We start from the raw sequence: 21529 nt of genomic DNA, 5'->3' as shown, positions 1-21529 counted from the left end.
ATGGCTGCAAGAGCTGCTTTATTTTTTCCATTCCATGTGCAAGTCCCAACACGGGGATGTATTTGACACAGTATCAGTTCAGTTAGAGCTCTGAGATACCATTTTTACCAGAAGAGAGTCAATGTGGAGGTCACCCTGGCTCAGGGAGAGGTGTGAGTTCACACCAGTGCTCACCCATGCACAGAGGTCACCCACAGATTGCCAAAGGAGAACTGCTCCAACTGCCCGTATTTTGGAAGGTAAAAAATATGTGGGTGGGGCAGACAGCTCCAGGAGGGTCACTCTGGGCATCAGTGCCTGTATTCTGGGGGGACAGGGAGTTCAGCAGTGTCAGTTTGAGGCAGCTCTGGATGGACCTGAACCTCCTCAGCAAGAACAAAGCCAGTGCTCGATCACAGTAACTCTGCAGGCAAACACAAGGTCACTACAATTGCCACAGGGATGGAGGACGGCCCTGAAATGCACTGGGACACACAAACCCTGCAGCTGACTCAACAAACCCCTTAAAAATGGAAGCTGTGCTCATGCCTGAGCACAGAAACCATCATGTTAAAACACATCCCTCAAGTTCTGACAGCAGTTAAACGCTTCTGACAGCAACTAAATGTCCGGTTACTCCAGATAAAAATAAAATTGTGCAGAACAAGATGTCAGCAAAGTGCTTTGGCATTCTGACTCCAGGTTGTACCCAGCAGAGGACCTCGGTTCCACACTGTCAATTACTGCATTCCTCTGCTGCCAAAATAATGATCCAGACGAAACACCAGGAGGAAAAAGTGATCTTGGAGAAAAATGTGACTGTGCTTGCTTTAAACATCGTAATGATTTTCTCTACTGTGTTCTGACATCCAGCACCTTTCTCTGCCTTCAGTCCACATTTGAAGATGCTGCTCTTTCTGCCCAGGCCTAACACTGATGATCTCTGTTAAGGCTGAAAGATCCCAACTCTCCTTGCTGTAGCTCATCAAACTCTGAAGCCACTGCCTTCCCAGCAGGATGCTCCGCATCTTTTCCTTAAAAACCCAAACCACCTCGCTGTGCACCAGTTGCGTTGTTGAAGATGGGAACAAAACAAAAAAAAAGGAAATGGAATCCTCTCTCAGCTCAGGCAGCTGCTAACGGATCACAGTCAGCAGAGAGGAAACTGTGGCCAGGTCAGTTTTTGAAGGATAAAGTACTTTCAAGTTCCCATCCGTGTCCACCACTCGCACCTGCTCCACCACCAAGGGTAGGGTCAAATTCCCTGGTCCACAAAGAGCATCTGATTCCATATCTGAACCAGAGCCTTCCTTGTTCTCCAAGGTAGATCTGTTCAGTTCTGCAATTTTCTGTTAAAAGCAAAAGACAGAGAACAAGATCAGTTCTGTGGCAGAAAATGAATGAGAGGGAATAATAATACTGCTGAAATACAAATCATTTTCCGTGTTCTTCTCAATGCATGCGAGCAATGACACATTTGGTAGGAGCCCTGCCAAGAACAGAAGAATATTTTCCTGAACTTCTTACCAGGATAAGGGTGTCCATCACATCTTTGCAGATCTGTAAACTGGTATCGCTCGTCACTTCCAGAAACAGGTCCCGGGTCTCTTTTCTAATCTGCAAGAGTTTCAGAGATGAAGCAAGTCAGGAGTCAGAGCACCTCACCCACAGCCCCCTGGACACGTCCCAGTACAAAGAGCTGAAGGCTTTCACTCAGTTTAACCAGGGGCAAAGCTCTGCTGTTCTTTACCAGTCTAAAACCACGTTCTTGCCCTTCCACAAAGCTTTTACACAGGCAGGCTGGTGCTTTGGAACAGATTTCCAGAGGTAAAACTGTAACTCCCAGGTCCCTCTCCGTCTGACAGTGGGGCCCGTATGACGCAGGCTGTGAGAGTTTATATGTGGAATGCAAGCACAACTTTCACAGAACTGCGTATGTCTTTGAGTTAAATGCCTCTCAGTAGAAGGAAACACTTTAATTATTAACGTAAATTAATAACGAACGGGAAGTACCTTTGTTTTCTCACTATTGGTTATTGGCGGGAAGGAAATCACAGCACCTTCAGCATCCACCAGGCATGGGTAGTTGTCTTTGCCATCCAGCAGCTGCAGGTACCTGCCACGAGAAACAAAGCAGCAAGAAGTGAGCAGCTGAGAGAGCAGCTGGACACAATGGCAAGAAATAGTGACAAAAAGAATTAGTGTGTGATCTCTGCACGAGCACTGAACACACAGGGCAGGGCCACACGCTGCTTTACAGCCCATCTGCTACTTTGTCAGCTTTACCTCATCTCTGATTCACTTAGCTCACAGCATGTGCACCACACACACTTCATTCCTCTCTGCTTCTCTTGTGGCTGCTATTCTAAACCGATCTGCCCCATCCCCACTGCAGTCACCTAAATGTACATGGGGAAAACCACAACAGGGCACTGACTTGTGCAGCCCAGAGACGTTCTGGCGCTTCTTCTGCTTCCGCTGCTCCTCGGCCTCCAGCTGCAGCTGGCGGAGAAGGTCCTTTGCCTTGATCTCCTTCCGACCCAGGGGCATGATCTGCACCACCCAAGAAAACAAAACATTTGAATTCAATTTCACTCAAACACCAGGGTTATAACACTCTCCTGTAAGCAAATCAATAATTAAAACAATACTCCTGCACGTTGTCATGCCTTTTTCAGCATGGAAGAACTTCCATTTCACACAGACTGCTGTAACACCCTCTTGAAAAACAGGCTCAGTCACTAGTACTAAACCAGGCACCTGGTACAGCAGGGAAAACAGTACAACCTCTAAAGTTCCTGGAGCTTGTTTTCTAGGCTCTATGGAGTAAGAAACTACCCTAAAGCCCTACCTTGAGCGCATCAGGAGGCTGAACATCATATGTCAGAGGAGCTTTGACCAGCTGCAAGTCATGGGTGGCAATGGTGGCCGCTGTGCGCTTCTCACAGATGTCCTCATGCAGTTTAGTCTGAAACATAAAGGATGCCATCAAAATAGATCAAAAAGTCAACATGATTTATCCCTCCTGTGTGCAGATTCTTCTGTCTTTAATGTTGGCAGCACTACCAGCCAGGTGAGTATGAAACAGAGCTCATCCCTTCACCTGCATCTGCACTACAGTCCAAATGCAAAGGTAGCAAAGCCTGACAACACACGACACCTTTCTCAACAGGGAAAACAAGTTTTTATGTCAGAAAATGATCCCAAATACTCAAGTCTTGCAACCTGAAAGCAGCTCCCACCCGCCACCTAAGGGACAGGTCTGCGGGCATGATACGTCAGTGAGAAAGTTGGGTGTGAAACATGGTTTTAGCACAGATCAGGGAACCTGAAGCTAATGCAGGGGATCTCTACACATGGACACTGGGTTATTTTTAGCTCTCAACAGGTTTCACAGCACTAACAAGCTGCTGTTAACAGTCACAACACAATTATGAGTGCATTCACCGCCCTCATTGCAATACCTGAGCTATGATGGGCCCTTCCTAACAACCAGTTCTGCTGATTTTGGATTGACTGGGCAAATGCTGCTGGCAGGGACCACTCACCCTGTACCCTCACAGCTGCAGGGTGAGGAGCTCACCCTAAGTTTCACAAACTCATCTGCTGGAAGGAGCCTGGAACAGTCTATTTCCAACTCTGCCATTCCAAATGAGTACCACGAGGCCGCAGCTGTTACCTGCATGGACAGGAACCTCTTGAGAGCATTTCCCGGCTTTAAGTTCACTCCCTTCAGCACACAGCACACGATGAAGGCTCGAACATCTTTGACACCCGGGCTCACTTTGACCACCAAAGGTGCTGGGTTCTCGGAGACGTGCAGAACCTTCACCAGCAGCTTGCTCGCCTCTTCCACCTCATCCTGCTCCCCATCCCCACTGTCCTTCTTCTGTTGCTTCTCCCTCTTCTTCTTCCTGACCTCTTCTCTGGCATTCTCGGCCTTCCCTTTCCCACGGCCCCCGGCCCGCAGGTACTCCAGGATGGCCTTCGTCTGGCACCCATTGACCATCTTCTCCAGCCGCTTGTCCCTCAGCTGGTTGCCCCTGAAGTTGGCCTCCTTCAGGCGGGGGCAGTCGGCCAGCGCGGCGGGCAGCTCCCGCAGCTGATTGTTGGCCACGTCCAGGCTCTGGAGGGGACAGAGATGGGACGGTCAGGGGTGCGCGATACGGACCCGGGGCGGGGCAGCGGGGTCCGCCCCCACCTTGAGCGCCGGCAGCGCCGCGATGTCAGCTCCCAGCTCCTGCACCTCGTTGTCGGCCGCGTCCAGCCGGCTGAGCAGCGGGAAGGGCGCGGGGGTCCCGGCGAGGGGCAGGAGGCCGCCGGGCAGCGCCCGCAGCCGGTTCCCGGAGAGCAGCAGCTCCTGCAGCTGCGGCGCGGCGCGGGCGAGCCCCGGGCCCAGCTCCCGCAGGCGGTTCGCGCTCAGGTTGAGGCTGCGCAGCTGCGGGAAGGCCGGGGCCGCGTCCCCCGCGCCGTGCCCCGTCCCGCCGAGCGCGGCGGGCAGCGTCTCCAGCCCGTTGCCGGACAGGTCGAGCAGGCGCAGCGCGGGCAGGGGCCCGCCCAAGCCCGCGCCCAGCCCGGCCGGGCCCAGCGCGTTGCGGCTCAGCACCAGCGTGTGCAGCGCGGGCAGCGCGGCCGCCACGCCCGGGCCGAGCTCCCGCAGCGCCGCGCAGCCGCTCAGCTCCAGCGACTGCAGCAGCGGCAGCGCCAGCAGCGCCTCCGGCAGCCGCCCGCCGCCCGCCGCCACCCGCTCGGCCACCGCCGCGCCCGCCAGCGACAGCTCCCGCCGCCGCTCCCGCGCCGCCGCCTCCAGCTCCGGCCACGGCCCCGCCGCCGCCATCGCGCCCGGACCCCGCCCGCAGCCGGAGCCACCGCCCCGGGCCCGCCCCCGGCACGGCCCCGCCCCCGGGGAGGGTCCGGCCGCGACCCGAACCCGCTGCGGGAGCTCAGCAGCGGGAGAGCGGCGGCACGGTCCCGCCGGGAGGGGCTGGGCGCTGCTCCTGGATAGTGCTACCTACCTTAAACAAGGGCAAAACACGGGACTGCATCGCCGCCGAGCAGCGCGCCTGCCCCAGCGGTGCTGCACAGGCCCAGGTACAGCTCACACACCTACAGGTACAACTTACACAGGCCCAGGTACAGCTCACACACGTACAGGTACAGCTCACACACGTACAGGTACAACTTACACAGGTCCAGGTTCAGCTCACACAGCTGCAGCACACTCTGGTACACAGGTCACACAGCTAGGGGTCACACACATGCAGGTACAATGTACACAAGTCCAGGTACAGCTCACACACGTACAGGTACAACTTACACAGGTCCAGGTTCAGCTCACACACGTACAGGTACAACTTCCACAGGTAGAGGTACAGCACACACGGGTCCAGGTACACCTCACACAGGTCCAGGTTCAGCTCACACAGCTGCAGCACGCTCTGGTACACAGGCCACACAGGCAGGGGTCACACGCACACAGGTACAACATACACAAGTCTAGGTACAGCTTACACACGTACAGGTACAACTTACACAGGTAGAGGTACAGCACACACAGGTCCAGGTTCAGCTCACACAGCTGCAGCACGCTGTGGTACACACGACACACAGGTAGGGGTCACACGCACACAGGTACAATGTGCACAGGTACAGCACACACACAAAGGTACACCTCACACAGGTCCAGGTACAGCTCACACAGGTCCAGGTACACCTCACACAGGTGCAGGTACAGCTCACACAGGTCCAGGTACACCTCACACAGGTCCAGGTACAGCACACACACACACAGGTACACCTCACACAGGTGCAGGTACAGCTCACACACACACACAGGTACACCTCACACAGGTGCAGGTACAGCTCACACACACACACAGGTACACCTCACACAGGTCCAGGTACAGCTCACACACACAGGTACACCTCACACAGGTCCAGGTACAGCACACACACATACAGGTACACCTCACACAGGTGCAGGTACAGCTCACACACATACAGGTACACCTCACACAGGTCCAGGTACAGCACACACACACACAGGTACACCTCACACAGGTGCAGGTACAGCTCACACACACACACAGGTACACCTCACACAGGTGCAGGTACAGCACACACACACACACAGGTACACCTCACACAGGTCCAGGTACAGCTCACACACACAGGTACACCTCACACAGGTGCAGGTACAGCACACACACATACAGGTACACCTCACACAGGTGCAGGTACAGCTCACACACATACAGGTACACCTCACACAGGTCCAGGTACAGCTCACACACACAGGTACACCTCACACAGGTGCAGGTACAGCTCACACACATACAGGTACACCTCACACAGGTCCAGGTACAGCTCACACACATACAGGTACACCTCACACAGGTGCAGGTACAGCTCACACACATACAGGTACACCTCACACAGGTCCAGGTACAGCTCACACACATACAGGTACACCTCACACAGGTCCAGGTACAGCACACACACGTAGCCCCAGGTGCTGCAGGAGCCATGCCCTCATTCCCCCCTGCACCGATTTCCATTGTAGCAGCTGGAAAATGCAGAGGTACCCTCCAGACTGGCTAAAGTAATTTATTAAATATGTGCAATAAAAATAACTGACATTTAACACAAGTGACTCCTTTTCTTGAGAAAATCTCCCAGATTTCAATACTTGCTCTGTTCATCCAGCACTTAGGAACACGCAATCACTATAAATTGCCTTCTTGGGGTAGTGGAACACCAAGAGGTCTTTTGGGATGAGATCAGCTCCTGCACACAGGGACATGGGCTGTTCTGGAATAATCTGAAGTGACTCAGATGGAAACACCTCAACTGACACTCAGGCACAGCTCACTCGGACAGAGATGACACAGAAACCAGCCCTGAGCTCAGGACCACACTCTTTCCTTGCATTCCCACTGCGGTTCTGTTGTTGCCAAATCCAGTTTCCAGTCCAACACTTCGAAAACCTTCTTTCCCTTGCTCAGACTTGCACCTGTGCAATGGTTTTCCTCTGGAACCTTTTGCTCAAGACCTCATGGCACAGCATTAAACCTCACAGTGTTTTTCACCCCAGTGCTTATTTTGCCACTGTGGCAAACCCAGGTTGTTTATTAAGGGACAGCCCCAGGAAATCCACTTTTAAAGATGACACTGGTGGTCCTACTGTGTTCCAAAAGGGTCCTTTCACATTCCAAAAAGTTGCCATTTTATCACTGCTAAGTTATTTCCTTATCGTACCACAGAGTAGTTTTCATCCTTACACCTCTGAGCAAGATCAATGGTTATTTTTAGATATTTATTATTTATTCAGCACACAGAATACTAGGCTCTCAAATAGGAACCTGTGTCACTAAAGGGAAAATAAAAATACCTGTGTATTTGTTAATATAGATATGATTGTATGTATGTTCCTAATGTGTGTGTAATTATTGAGATATGGATTTGGAAGAGTTAGAGAAACAATTTATACGAAGATTTTTTGAAATCCAAGCATACTGATCTACCTGGAAAACCCAGAAGCTGCTAAGTGGGCTGCAGGCAAACTAGAAAAACTGTATTACAAAATCAGCTCTGTATATATGAAACACCACCACACGTTCACTCCATGGGAGCAAAAACCCCCAAATTTCCCCTTATACTATTATGATCACTCATTCCCATGCCCATGGCACCAATTCCATCCTGGAAAGCAACAGCTGGAATGTTACAGGTAGAGATGTGAGAATTGCTGCTTTGGTACAAAGCTTCATGCTTTGGGTCTTAATAGACTTTGTCTCTCTGAAGCTGTTAAAGACACATGCTGCAGTCTGTGGCTGGTTGTGTTAATCAAGATCTAACTAGAAAAGCTCAGTATTTGAGCTGAAAGTGCACTAAAGCAGGCAAAAAGGTCTAAATTTACTAATTCAACTCTTCAGGGCCCAACCAAGATTATTTTTTCATTTCTGTAAGGGGCAATTTCTTGGGGACACAGACTTGGAGGGTTTAGTTTAACCCTCCTGCCAAGTGGGCTCATAAGGCACTTGGTGCACAGTAAGAGAGGCCACAATGTCCTGTCACCTCCTACACAGCAGCACAACACAGGAGAACATCCAACCAGCCCTCTGGCTTTTCCATCTGGTGCTAATTCCTGGGATTGAGCAGTGCTTTGGGTACAGCTCTGCTGCCTTTAGAACCCTAAATCTGACATACACGTAAGGTCAGGCTTCCCCCACGCCTGGCTCCCGTTCCTCAAGCACCTCGGGGGACCCAGGGAAGAGACTTCACTCCCCTGACATAATTAATGTGCTTGAACCCATTAAATTACAGACATGGGATTGGAAAGGAGAGCAGAGTTATCTGTCAAAATAATGTCTGTGGCCCAGAATATTTGGTATTTCTAACATGAGCATTCTTAGGAGCAAAGCCCAGTGCTGCAGTGACAGCAATGCCAAGGGACGGCCGTGGGGATCACACCAGGCACTGATCAAGGCTAAAAACAGCCCTCAGAAAAGATGATACAAGTTGCCCACAATTCTTAAATAGCTCTGAACAGCCACGTGCCCAGTTATTAAGACAAAGGAAGAAATACTTGTCCTGTCATCGCTTTGAGTATGTTTTGCCACTGCTTTTATTTGGGCCCGCTCGGATCCTGTTTCCTACTAAAGGAGGTTGAAACTTTGCTCCTGAAGGACCTGGTTTCCTCAAACAGTAGCCACCTACTTTGGCTGTGAAGAAAAAAAATAGAGACCATTATTGCAAGCACATCTAGTCCCAGCGCTGAACTTAATCCATCGTTTTGATTCCCAAGATCTGTTAAGTCTGAATGACTGAAGCAACCAGAAGCTGACAGGCATTGTGCCTCAGCATGTTCCACACCAGCAGTGCTCAGACTCCATGGTCAGGGTTCCTTTTCCTATCTCTAGGAAATAGCTCTGGAATCAGAGTTTATCCAGGCAGGATTTGCTTCTGCTTCCAAATTCTAAGCAGCAACAAACTAACAACTGCCTGGCATCTCATTAGCCAGGACAAACAGCAAAGCTGAGGACAGACTGAACTGTGGATCCAGTTTAAGACTGGGAAGTGCCGAGTTTAACCCCTATGATTCATTAAGGTCAGCTGGAATGGGCAATTCCAGAGCTCCTTCCAGGAACCTGGAGTACTGACATGCAGATATGAGCAAGCACAGCTCAGATAGAGCAGGTGAACTCTGAACATGCAGCTGACTAAAAAACTCCAGAGTCTGAAGGAGGAAAGGTTTGGATGTAACTGGCTGAAAGTTCTGGTGCTGCAGACAGTTTGTTTAACTTCTGTGTTCTGGAAATAAAAGGATTTTCCACGTGCTTCATAAAGAGAACTGTTAAAAAAAAACACCACCTGACATCAGCATCAAAGTCTCTCTGACAGTAAAAAAGCTGCACAATGATAAATCTGTCAAGTTCCTGGGTCTGGACTGGAAAGGAAAAGCAGTGCACAGCACTCACTGTTCAGTTCACCCTGTAATTAGGATCAGATTAGCAGCCTTTGATTGGCCACTAAAAGCTAAATCAGGCTCTGGTTCCCTGTGTCAGCGTTCAGGAGCTTTCCAGAACACTGTTCAGCTGATTGTTCTATTCATGGTCATCCTGTTCTGCAGAAAAAAACCCTGAACTGATCAATTTATCAAATCTGCCAGTTTTCCCCACCCGCTGAGCTTGTGTCCTCCTTTTAACATGATTGTTATTGCATGATTTTGGGAATTTGCTCCCCAAGCACACTGCTCCAACACAAGAACTATCACTTAGCTCACACAAATGCAAACCACGAGTTGCACAGACCCAGCTCTCGGGGATGAAACACTTTCCTTATTAAGCAAATGTTATTATCACTAACTAATGTCTTACCAGGCTGCACCAGAATGGTTTTGTTCATGGGGGATGTCCTCCGCTGGTTCATTTTACAGCCATCTCTGTCCATCAGGTGAGATCTCCAGGCCTGAAGTCAATTACAAAGAAGGGATAGTACAACTCCAGCAAAATTAGCCAATGTCACATGGGGAAAATGATAATTGTGTACAGGCTTTGTGGCAACAGCACTTTAATCTGCTTTTTCAAAGTGTGAGATCCTTGATATGAAATAGAAATTAATATATCCATTATTTTAATATATCTTGAAAGGTATGTCCCATGAAAACAACCCATAACAACATCAGAGTGAAGGGTGGCCTCACCTCCTCTCCAGGGGGAAAGTTCTCATGGCACAGAGGGCAACGGTTAGCCACATTTTCTGGTTTGGCAGCTGAAATTGTTTGAAAAATAATGTAAGAATTGCAAAGAGAGGCTCATTTCAGACACAAGAAGAGAATTTGCACAGCAAATAGCATAAACTAGCCCATGACTAACCCAGCTTCTGCCCCATTATCATTAACTGCTCCCAAAGAAGCTCCATGTTTAATCATCTTCATCAAAACAAGATCAAAAGGAATCACAGAATCCAGAATTGCCTGGATTGGAAGGGATCCTAAAGATCATCCAGTTCTCCCTTGTGCTGCCACTCTTGGCCCTTGTACACAGTTTCTCTCCACCTTTCTTGTAGCCCCCTCAGGCACTGGAAGGCCACAATCAGGTCACTTCAAAGCCTTTTCTTCTCCAGGCTAAACAATCCCAATTCTCTCAGCCTTTCCCCACAGCAGAGGCGACCCATCCCTTTGATCAGCTTGGTGCCCTCTCTGAACTCATTCCAACAGGTCCATGTCCTTTCTGTGCTGGGATAGTGCTCAATCCACAGGGATATGGTAGAGATTTTCCAGTCTTTTCACTCACCCTCCCCACACACATTCACAGAGGCCAAGCACTGCAAAACTCAGGTATTTATCCCAAATCTTCTCCCTCCTGAGGATTTACTTAGATCCCTAAGGCTGAAACACAAGCAGCCTGACTTGCCAAAGATCCCTGGTGTTTGAAAGTCTGAACCTCTGATGTTCCACCTTCCTGTTTGGAGCTACTCACGATTGCAAATCCTGCTCTTTGTGTGTCTGGGCAGCTCATCCCTGGGCACGGCCTCTCTGCAGTGTGGGCACTTCCCAAAGCTGTCCCTTTTGTCACAGTCAGTCAGCAGGTGCTCTGTCAGGCTGGCAATCTCCAGCATCTGCAACACAGCCACGAAGGTTTGTGCTGAGCAAATAGGGATGGGATTTTAAAAAAACATCACTTTAGCCTCACCTTCCAAAAGGACAAAGGGAAAATTCCATTTCAGTCCATTTATTAATTCATTTTCTAATGCTGCTCTTTTCCAAAAGTGCTACCCAAATCACACAGGTGTGTTCAGAATTCACCTGCCTGAGCATTAAATATCTGACAGTGCCTCTAAACCAGAGTAACAGCAGTCAATGTCTTTAGTAGCTGTGGGAAGCTCAGTCTGACCTGTTTGCAGTGCTCACATCGGGTTAACATGGGGCAGTGCTTCCAGTAATGCAGATCCAACCCTTCCTCTGTGAAGGACTTGTTCCTTTCACCACAAAAAATACACAAGCTGGGAAAAAAAATACAAACATCAGTGACATCAGAGAGAAATGGATGAGCCCCGTTCCTTCTGTTCCAAGCCGTTCTGAAAAACAGCCAATATTTTGAAGATGTTCTTTCCCCTGTGTAGTGCTGACCTGAGGATGGGGCAGGTACTGTAATTTATGGTAAATACAACTATATAGCATTTTTCCTATAGAAAATTCCACAAAAGTTCTGACAGCAGCCCACCAAAACTGGCTTTCCTGGCTCCAGAATTCCCAAGGGCTTCCTCTACACCCTCCCCCTAAAACACCCAGCAAAGCCACACCACATTTTCCCCTTATTTCACACTGGCAGCTGAACATTAAACTCTGGCTATTTCTTATCCCACAAGCAAACACTCAGGAAAAAAAAATACAAAGTCACACTATCCAAGAACTTAAAAAAAAAAAAAAAAAAGCAGCTAGGATTGCCTGGTGATAATTCCAAATGTGTTAGAGGAAATTTTAGTCTTTATTGTTTCACTGCTGAAGGTATTAGCTTTGATCTACTGGAAAAACGTTATTACTGTTAGGGGCTCACAGATGACACCAAGTGCTTAAGGTGATTAGAGGCTCATCTCACTTACTTATCCAGGTAATTTGCAACAGAGGAAAGTTCCTCCTGAATCTCTGCTGCTGTAGCCTGAGGGCTTCCATAGAGCTGGTAACCTGTAAGGAGAGAACTATTAAACCAAGATCACATCTTAATTCATCTATGTTTCTTAACTCTTATTTGAAACTACCTACCTCGAATCTCTGTCTTCTGAAAATCAGATTCTTTCTCCTATTGAACAAAGAAATTTAACTCAGAAATTTGCCTTCCAGGGAGAAAGGGAACACACTATATTCTGATTTCTGTCTGGAATTTAAAATTTAGAAGCAGAGCCAATGCACTACAATGTTTGTGCTTCTGGTTCTAGGGCAAATATCTTGTATTAAGGTACTATTTTATATTATAAAGGTATTATTATATTGTTATATTATAGTAAAGAATCCAAATTTTACACTATGTTAGGAAAAACAACACCCCAGATTTTACACTATGTTAGGAAAAACAACACCCCAGATTTTAAACTGGACTGCTGAGGAGAAAAGTCACCCAGCGTATATCTGGAGTTTCTTTTTAATGAGACAACTCCAATGCTCATTGTCTAAGTCCATGATACCCGAGGAGCAAAGGATTAAAATAATCTTAAACTGAAACATGCTCACCTCTTCAGCTTCACCCTCTTCTAGTAACTCTAACTTTAGAGCTGCTGGGTGGCCTTTTAGAACTTTAACTTCCTCCTTTGTCTGTTTCTCTGCTTCTGCTGCTGCTTTCCTCTGTGCCTGGCAGGAAATACTCTGTCAGTTCCAAAAGCTTTGGAACCATCCCTGATACACAAGATATTGCAAAACACATCAGCACAGTGCTCATGGTTGATACAGGACAGGAAATCTCCTGCTTGGTTAAGTGATGAGTGTGATACAGCGACACCTCCCTTCTCCCAAATTCCTCTGTGAAAGGAACACACAGCACAGCCTTTGGGCTTACTGTTCCCAATGGCTGACAGCAGAAAATAGCATTTGTGCATTTTCCCAACTGCTTGTCCATCTCTGTATTCCTTGTTGGCTTTGTTCCCAACAGTGAGTATAGGGAACGCACTGAGCCTTCTACACTAAGGAACATTACCCACACACCTGAAGACACTCTGCTACCTGTGCAGCATCCAACCTGCCACGAAATCACGATACTACTCAGCCAACTGCCGTGTCTGAAGTGGCCCTGTACGTTCTGCCCTCTCATTACATACCCTCCTTTCAGTTTCAGAAGATTTCCCATCGATTTTGGCAAACCCATCGAAGAGGGTTTTGTAGCGCACGGTCTTGCGGGCGCCGGCGTCGTCTGGAGGGAGATGTTCCAGCACGGCTGCCCTGTGCTCCCTGTACAGGGCAAAGATGATCCGCAGCACCACCTCACGCACCTCGTGGGCCCTGTGCTCCAGAGCCCCCGTGGCAAACTGAAAATCATTGTAAAAAATTATGTCTCACTTCTCTCGCATTTTTAAGGATTTATTAGTCCAAGACTCTCCTGCAGCAGGAGAAATCTTCCTACAAGACAGGTTTTGCAAATACTTTTTAACCCATTGTCCTGGGTTGAAGTGTATTCTATTACCATCCTCATGAGCTGTTGAAATCAGGTGGGGCAGTGTTTCCTTGCCTCCTCCCCCCAGACTATCTTGCTGTTAATGGCCCATCCTTGTCCTGCTGCATGAGTCAGAGATAACTCCCTCCAGACTATCTTCTGTTAATGAGCCTAATCAACACTTGGCCTCATGACTCATTACCCCATTGTGAGATGCTCCACCCAGAGGGAGGAACCAAGCATCCCATCGTGGATATAATCTGAGACTGAACACCAGAGACAACCCTTCTCCACTGGATTTCCAGAGGACAGGAGCTACACAGCCACCACCAGACCTTCTGAGGAAGAGAAGACCTTTTTTTTCTCTACAGGATCACTGCTTCAGAGGAATGCTACCACCACCCTGCCTAACAGGGACTCAGGTTGTATCTTGACTCTGTCAGTTCGAACCAGTGTTTTCTTTTAGTCTTTCTTTTTTCCCTTTCCTTTAATTTTCCCCATTAAATTGTTCTTCTGACTTGGTGCCTCCCACTGGTTTGTTTTCAAACTAGTACACCTATTGATTCTTATTTCCCCATATCTTGATTCATGGAATCCTAGAGTGGTTTGGGTTGAAAGGGACCTTAAAGCTCATCTCATTCCACCCCATACCATGGGCAGGGACACCTCCTACTAGACCAGGTTGTTCCAAGCCCTGCCCAGCCTGGTCTAAAATTACCAGCACTGTTGATCAGGGGAATATACCTCTTCAGAAATTCTCAAGCACTCCAAACCAGCCAGGCAAGCCCCCAGAAAACCATCAGAAAATCCTCCATGTGCTGTAACCTCAACCTCTTACCTTCATGACGTTGTTGACGGTGAACCCGGAGTTTTCAGTCCCCATGGCTCTCAAGAGAGATTCCACCAATTCCACGTGACTCATTGCCAGGTGTGTTGGGGAGTTTGGTTTAAATGTTTTAACCAGGTGAACTGGAATAATCTGGAGAGGTTTCACTTCAGGGCACAGTGCCATTTCCTAGGAACACACAGAGGCAGTGAGCAGGCAGACACTGCATGAGGACAACTACCTGTCTCTGCAAAGGAGAGTTTTCTCATCTCTGTAAGTCACTTGCAACAAAGAACACACGAGTCACATCTGCAGCAGGAGCAGGTAGCCCCAGACTGCTCCAGGTGACCCTGATTTGGCAGGGGGTTGGACTGGATGATCTCCAGAGGGCCCTTCCAACCCCAGCTATTCTCTGATAAGATTCTGTGATAAGGTTCTGTGGTAAGATGTAACACTTCTCAGCAGCCAACCCTGGTCTCACAGCCCACTCTGATCAGGTGCTTCCCACCTGTGAGCTCCCAAATTTGAAGGGAAACACCCACCTGGATGAAGGTTGAAGCCAGAAGACGAAGACGGGATGAGGAGTCTCCTGTTCTAGAAAGCAAATGTGGCAGGGTTTTTTCCACACAATGAGAAGTTTCTAGCTTCCCTAGTTTGTGTTTTGGTATATATTGGGTAATGATCATTTTTAGAAGTTTCAGGGAAGCCTGAAAAACCTAAGTTAGAAAGAAAAGGGAAACACTGAGCAAAAATAACACAGAGCCCCCTGTTTTCAGACAATACAGTAAAATCTATTCTTAATCTGGAATTAGAGTAACACCCTTAATGGCAGCTACTTCAGGCAACCCTCTTCCAGAAAACCTGTTGCTAGGACTTAGATGAAAGGCTTCAGAAATTCTTTTATAAAGAGTAACAACTCAATTTTCTTCTTTTCTTCTTATTTAAGGTTTATTTGATGCCCAAGTGTCCTTCAGCTAAGTGCAGTCCCTTGAGCTCTCAAGTGAAGTAACTAAAAGTTACTTCATTGCTGTATTTCAACTTTAACAAACAAAAAGGCCCAACCTCACTGCACATTTACTGCATCAGCAGATGCTTTTCAAGCTCATGGCTCAGCCCAGGGTAGTGTTCTCCATCTGCTCAACGCCAGATACTGCCCAGTTGTTTTAGAGGGGTTTTGGGTTTGGACTTAACAGCAGATTTATAAACAATTTGTTCCAAGTATCTCAACCCCATGGTTCTGCAATTTTGGCTGCCAGTTCTTCACTGGAGCATCAAACTTATCCCAACTTACTGAAGACACAGTGTCTTTGATGGCCCTTTCCACAAGGAAAACAGCAGCTCTCAGCAGGTTCCTTAAATCCTCCTTTGGAGTGTCCACTGACACTTCCATCAGCTTCTTGTACACAGCCAGTAACGCGTCCTCTCGACACGACCAAGTTCTGGAATACGCTCCTGAAACCTGAGCACAGAACAAGTTTCTCTCTTAAAAGGTCCCTGCAGATATTTCAACACATATTTAACATTTATATAGAGAACCAGACTCACAAAGAACGTATCAACTGAAGCATGAAATCCCCAGGTGTTCCCCACAGGAATCTGGCTTTATTAAAAGCACACATTTTGGAATGGGATCAGAGAAATGGGATTAACAGGTCAGGCTCATGGAGCCCTTCCAGACACAGTGAGGGTTTCTCTCTCTCTGCAAAAGACAGTGGCAAGTTGTGGGTATTCTGGACCAATGCCCTAAAGCAGCCTGCTGGATCCTGCCTGTTTATCAGCACAGCAAGTAATCAATCACCAAAGCTACAGATCTGTAGAAATGCTGAAAGCAGGCATCCATAGAGCCAAGGCCTAATTTTAAGTTCAGATTTCTAAATAGCAGCTCTGAACACATAAAAATCCACTCAACACAGAGCACAATAAACCATAGGTTTGTTCTACTGGTTCTTACCAAAGCCTCTCCAAAAACCTCCACAACAGGGCTGGCTTCCCTCAGTGCCTTCTCTGTGAGTGGTTTGGGTTCCCCAGCATTGCCAGTCCTTGGAGCATCACCCACATCCTCTTCAGTCACCTCTGGCTCAAGGTAGGCAACAGCTTCATCCACCTGCTTGCAGATGGTTGGGAGAGGCCTCTCATCGTAAGGTAAAAATTCAACCTAGCAGAAAAGATAAAATTTGTTGTTCTGGAAATGACTCAGATGTGAAGTGGTTTTATCACTAACTGGATTCACCTCAGTGCAATTTTTCTCAGGCCAAAGCAGCATCACTCCCCAGTTAACCACGAGAATGACCCCGTTGTTTGGAAGGCTGGACATCAGACTGTTTGCTCTGACAGATTTCTACAGTAACAGAGGGAACACTACTCACATTCTCCTTGGAAAATGTTTCCTTGGAAGTTGTGGGCTGAGTCTGAGGAGAAAGAGGGGACTGGTAGGGAACAACAGACTCAGAAATGGGATCCACCAACTGCTCTTCCAGCACAGACTCTGCCCTCTGGGGCTCTCCTTGGGGTGGGTCTGCAGGCTCAGGAGGGGAGCTCAGGGGGCTCTCAGTGCCACTCACAGACCCCAGAGGCAACTCAGGTGGTTTTCGGATCTGAAAAAAGGAAGGAGATTTTTACAGCAAGGCTAAAAATGTGCTAAAATCAGTCAGTACAGCTACAACTCTGCCAACAGGCTTCCAGGGGTTTCAAGTAAATATTAAACCTGGCTCACAGGTTTGTCATCATTCCCACTGGATGCAGCTTTATGAAACAGTCAAAAAACAATTCTGTGTGGGTGCATGTGTGGAGAGATTATAAAACTTCCTGTTCTGAAAACATTACATAACTGGAGGTATGTACCAAATCACATGGATTCTGTATGGTTAGCCTTGATACCAACCTAAGCCTCCTCTACCCCTCCAAAATAGGAGAAAGTACCTTATTCATGTGCATCATGTGAAATTATGCAAAAATTTCAGGATCCTAATGCCATTTTCTTGAGACCTCAACAGTTTAATGTGATTTATGGAGACTAAGCATGTTCATGAAACACCACATTGAGAGTCTTAGGCTGGGGAAATCCCCAACCCAAACAGAAAGCTGAAAATCTTGAGCAAATCTCAAAATTTCCATTAACTTGTGAATTAAGCTGGGTTGCTGTGCCATTTCTATTTAGAACACCCTCCTGAGTGTGGACTAACAGCACCCACCAGCAGCTGTGCATCCAGGAGGTCGTGCAGCTCCAGCTGCTGGTACACCTTCAGCCTGTACTCGTCCATCTGCTCCTTCTTCTTCTTGGCAAGGTCATAATCCTCCTTCTCTACCGCGTAACGCTTCTCCACCTCGTACCGGCCCAGTCGCTCCCCCACCTAGGATTGGTACAAATCACCTTGGAACCATATTCCTGCACATTTCTTGGAATCACTTTACTGAGCATTTCTTGGAATCACCTTACTGAGCATTTCTTGGAATTGCCTTACTCTACTTGTCTCATTGCCTCCAGCCAAATGACTCAACCAAGCTATCTGATTTTAAAACTATTCTTTTGGGAAATATATCGAAAATCATTACGATTCCACACAAACAGCAAGGCCCTGATGGGCCACTGGAGCACTGCTCCACTTAGGAGCCAAAGATCTTTCAACAATACCTTCTGCAAGTCTGCAATGGCCTGTTTGAGCTTCTTGGCGTGGTCGTAGCACTCGTGACGCACAGCTTCCCGCTTCTTCTCATCCAGCCTCCGGATTATCTGAGCCACCTCTGGGTCCTGGTACATGTCAAAGGCCAAATCATCCAGAGGTGAAATGGAGTCACGTTTCCTGAAGGCATAAAGTGAATAAAATAATCTACAATAAGCCAGGCTTCTCTTTTCATTAGCAGGGAATTAACAAAACACAGAGACCAAGAACTACTTCACACCAAGCAGAGGTTTTGCCAGGGTATATGCAAAGAACATCCTTACCCAAGGTAAGTTCCATCTAAGGCAGGGTCATCTGATTTAATTCCCAAGTAGTGATCTATCAGCTTCTCTCTGGAAGGCTTTGGAAGGGTGGAAAAAAAATCTTAATGCACGTTCACCAATATCAGGTGTGTGTTCAAGACAGAATTCTGACTTTCCACAACCAACATCAGCTCTGCAACCTAGAGCACTTTTGTTTGGGGGCACATTGAAGCAAGGAGAGGCTGAAAATGAAAATGCCCCAACTAACTGTGTTTTAATTTTTGCATTCCCATATTAGGGTCAAATTTCTTGCTTCAAGAGAACATTAAAGATAAATTAATGCAACACAGCTCTGCTACAGCACAGAACAGGCAGAAGAAAGGTTCATCCCCTCACTCCAGGAACCTGTTCTTGAAGAGATGGAGCATCAGTAAAAGGACAGGGATGCTTTGCACTTACGCTGCTCATGCTGTCATTGTCAAAGTCTGCTGGATCCCCAATGATGTTCACAGCTACCAGGGCAACCTGCAGAGATTCACAGAAAATGGAAACATGTGAGCTCATTCCTCTTTTCTTGAAACAAAAACCAGGGCCTGTGGTCATCAGGGTGGTGTGGAAGCAGAGAGAAGCACTGAGTGATAAATGTGCCTCCTGCTCCACTGAAAATGTATCACCAAATCTACAACTCCGTTGTGCTGCTCCCTTTCCTGGTCTGGGATGGAACTGAAATGAGTCCCTGCAGAACTGAGGCAGGTGTTTGTGTGTCTGTACCACGGTGGCTGTGCAACACCTTCACTTAATGCCACAACAGGTCCAAACACTCAAGAGTGGCTCTGTGACCCCAAAGCTGTTCTCAAAGGGAGTTCCTTGTCCTCAACACACACCCTGCTGTGTGGGCTAAACCTCAGCACAAACAAGAGTGACAGAATGTGCCCTTGACTCGTTTGTTCTGGATGAGGTGCGTCCAGCTGATCCCAACTCACTTTTAACCTGTTATTTGTGGTTTGTGCTTTAAAACAAATTAAAATAAACACAGGAGCTTTCTACCAACATTTTTTGCTTCTACAAATCAAGGGAGCAGATTTCTGTGCCTGCTCTTTACTAGGGAAGTGTCACCTAGGTTACCAGGTAAGGACTTTCAACTCACCTGCCCATACAAGTTGTATTTATTGGCATAATTTTTATGGAAAATCAGCTTCAGGTACTGGCCAACTGCATCCATGTACACAGATTTCAACTCTCGAGCTCTGAAATCAGTCTTCTCATTGTCTGAGAGAGGGACATAACTGGGAAGGAAAACGTAACACGTGAGCAGAGGATACATCCAAACACACAGGTGGATTTCTGCTCCTCGGGTTTAAAACTCCCTCATAACTGAATCAACGTGTGCTGTTTCCTGGCAAGACAATTCACCTACATCTTCAGCTTTGTCACAGAGCTACACAAGCTCAGCATCTCTCTGCTGCTTACACAGCATGTCCACATCACACACAACCCACAGTGAGTACTATTTTCCCCTGAAGCTTTTCTTATCGAGACAATAAACTCATTCAGAACTTTCTGACTCACCCCAGTCTCTGAAACCTCTCTGACTGATAGGGAGCAAAGTATTCGGGCAGACTCTCACTGATGTAGAACTCAATTTTGCTTGCAATCATGTACTGGTGAGCGAGCAGCTGCAGCTTCCGGATCCGACACCTCTCCACCAACTGCAGGATGATTTCCTGGGGGTACTGACAGAGCCTGAAAGAGACACGGTTTCTGAATTCAATCATCCTTTTAAAGAAGACTTCACTTCCAACTTGAGCAATATTTAATTATGGAACTTTCAAGTTATTAATTGTAAGCCAGCATCATAACTATTGTAAGAAGAATCCCAAGAGTAGAGTGGAAAAACTTTTCCCTTCCCTTTACTGTGTGCATATGTTCAGGTGCCTCACACGTTCAGAGGATGTGCTGAGACAAACACATTTTTCATACTAAGCCAAAGCAGTTGCAAACTCCAAGACTGCCAAGAACACAAATAGTTCCCATTTTCATTTTCCAGGACTTCATTCAAATACAATGCAGTGCCTTTAGGTGTTAACCAAGGTGCTTTTTTCCCCCCAGGATGACGATTCCATGGGATTAAAGTACCTTTTTTGCTTTATCAGTTTAGTCTGGGATGCTGCAAACTGCTCTGACCACACCCAGTACATCTGCCACTCATTTTAAACTTGGTGCTTCAGAACTTCAGCGCTCCAAGACCATCCCCTCACAGTACCTGGGCGACCGCCACCCGTTCACTGTTGGCGCATGAACCATCAGCTCGCGAGCGCTGAACCCGTCCTCGTGTCCCGACGAACTGACCACGGTGAAACCAATCTTGTGTGGCATCCTGGGGAGCTGAGCTGGTCACAGCCACGGCCTTCAAGCTTAAACTCATCTCTGGAAGGATGATAAAAATTCACTGAGACACTACAGTCAAAGAATTGCATCCTGTGGTCTGTCAAGTCAGTAGATGATGAGTACAAATATATATTCCCTTTAATTGGCACCATAAATGTTTTTATGGTGGGGGTTTGATTAGTGCTGAGCAAAACGAGGATATAGCTCAGTTGCAGAGCAGTCTGCCATTAAATTAAACCTGCTAATCCAAGATGGAGCTTGAAACTAAGAGCTCCAAATGCATACAGGAGCAAGCTGCACCAAACCTGTACCTGCACCATGGTCTGTGTGCTGGAGCCAGAGGAACAAAAAGCAAAGCACAAGGTCAGTTTAGTCTCTTTGGGAATGACACCGCGGCTACTGCTGGGGACACAAGACAAGCACCGGGACCGCCGCTGCCCACCCCGGGCCGTGCCGGTGTTACGGCACCAACACCGGCCCCGGCCCTCCCTCCCCCATCGGCCCCGCAGGAGGCGCAGGCCCGGAGGGGTCACGGCCGCACCGCTCCGGGGGCACGGCCAGGACGGGCGGCGGACAAAGCACGCGGGAGCCTGGAGGGACCTCGGGAGGGACTTCGGGAGGTCCCCGGGGAGAAGGGAGAGGGGAGAGCGGAGCGCGGGGGGGAAGCGCCGGGCCGGGCCCCACCTGGCTCAGCGCGGCCCCATCGCCGCTCTCATGGCAACGCGGCCCCGCCGCGCAGGCGCGACCGCCCCGCCGGCCCCGGGGCGCCTG

General features: G+C 48.1%; 2 protein-coding genes across 4 annotated transcripts; both read right to left on the bottom strand.

The window, feature by feature from the left end:
- Position 1: 1 nt before the first annotated feature.
- Positions 2-4816, bottom strand: LRRC47 (leucine rich repeat containing 47). Its single transcript, XM_069035146.1, has 7 exons — positions 4181-4816; positions 3659-4105; positions 2831-2947; positions 2417-2532; positions 1993-2095; positions 1507-1596; positions 2-1328 (listed from the first exon to the last, which is right to left on the bottom strand). Exons 1-7 carry the CDS (start codon positions 4814-4816, stop codon positions 1116-1118), a joined length of 1722 nt encoding a protein of 573 aa, XP_068891247.1. The 3' UTR covers positions 2-1115.
- A 1755-nt stretch (positions 4817-6571) lies between these two features.
- CEP104 (centrosomal protein 104) lies at positions 6572-21529 on the bottom strand. Of its 3 annotated transcripts, none has more exons than XM_069035204.1 (22): positions 21443-21529; positions 20634-20797; positions 19940-20113; positions 19518-19656; positions 18830-18895; positions 18392-18468; positions 18080-18248; positions 17640-17798; positions 16815-17042; positions 16400-16603; positions 15740-15907; positions 14991-15164; positions 14461-14637; positions 13291-13497; positions 12710-12826; positions 12245-12281; positions 12085-12166; positions 11376-11484; positions 10962-11100; positions 10184-10251; positions 9858-9948; positions 6572-8702 (listed from the first exon to the last, which is right to left on the bottom strand). In XM_069035204.1, exons 2-22 carry the CDS (start codon positions 20744-20746, stop codon positions 8575-8577), a joined length of 2826 nt encoding a protein of 941 aa, XP_068891305.1. In that variant the 5' UTR covers positions 20747-20797; positions 21443-21529; the 3' UTR covers positions 6572-8574. The 3 variants fall into 3 exon arrangements, with proteins under 3 accessions (XP_068891305.1, XP_068891303.1, XP_068891304.1); XM_069035202.1 differs by lacking the exon at positions 6572-8702 and adding an exon at positions 8709-9331; XM_069035203.1 differs by lacking the exons at positions 6572-8702; positions 21443-21529 and adding exons at positions 8709-9331; positions 21070-21153.

Source organism: Aphelocoma coerulescens, chromosome 21 (assembly GCF_041296385.1).
Source record: "Aphelocoma coerulescens isolate FSJ_1873_10779 chromosome 21, UR_Acoe_1.0, whole genome shotgun sequence".
NCBI classification, from domain to species: Eukaryota; Metazoa; Chordata; class Aves; order Passeriformes; family Corvidae; genus Aphelocoma; species Aphelocoma coerulescens.
Note: the sequence above shows the minus strand (reverse complement) of the source record. Positions and strands in the feature narration are given on the sequence as shown.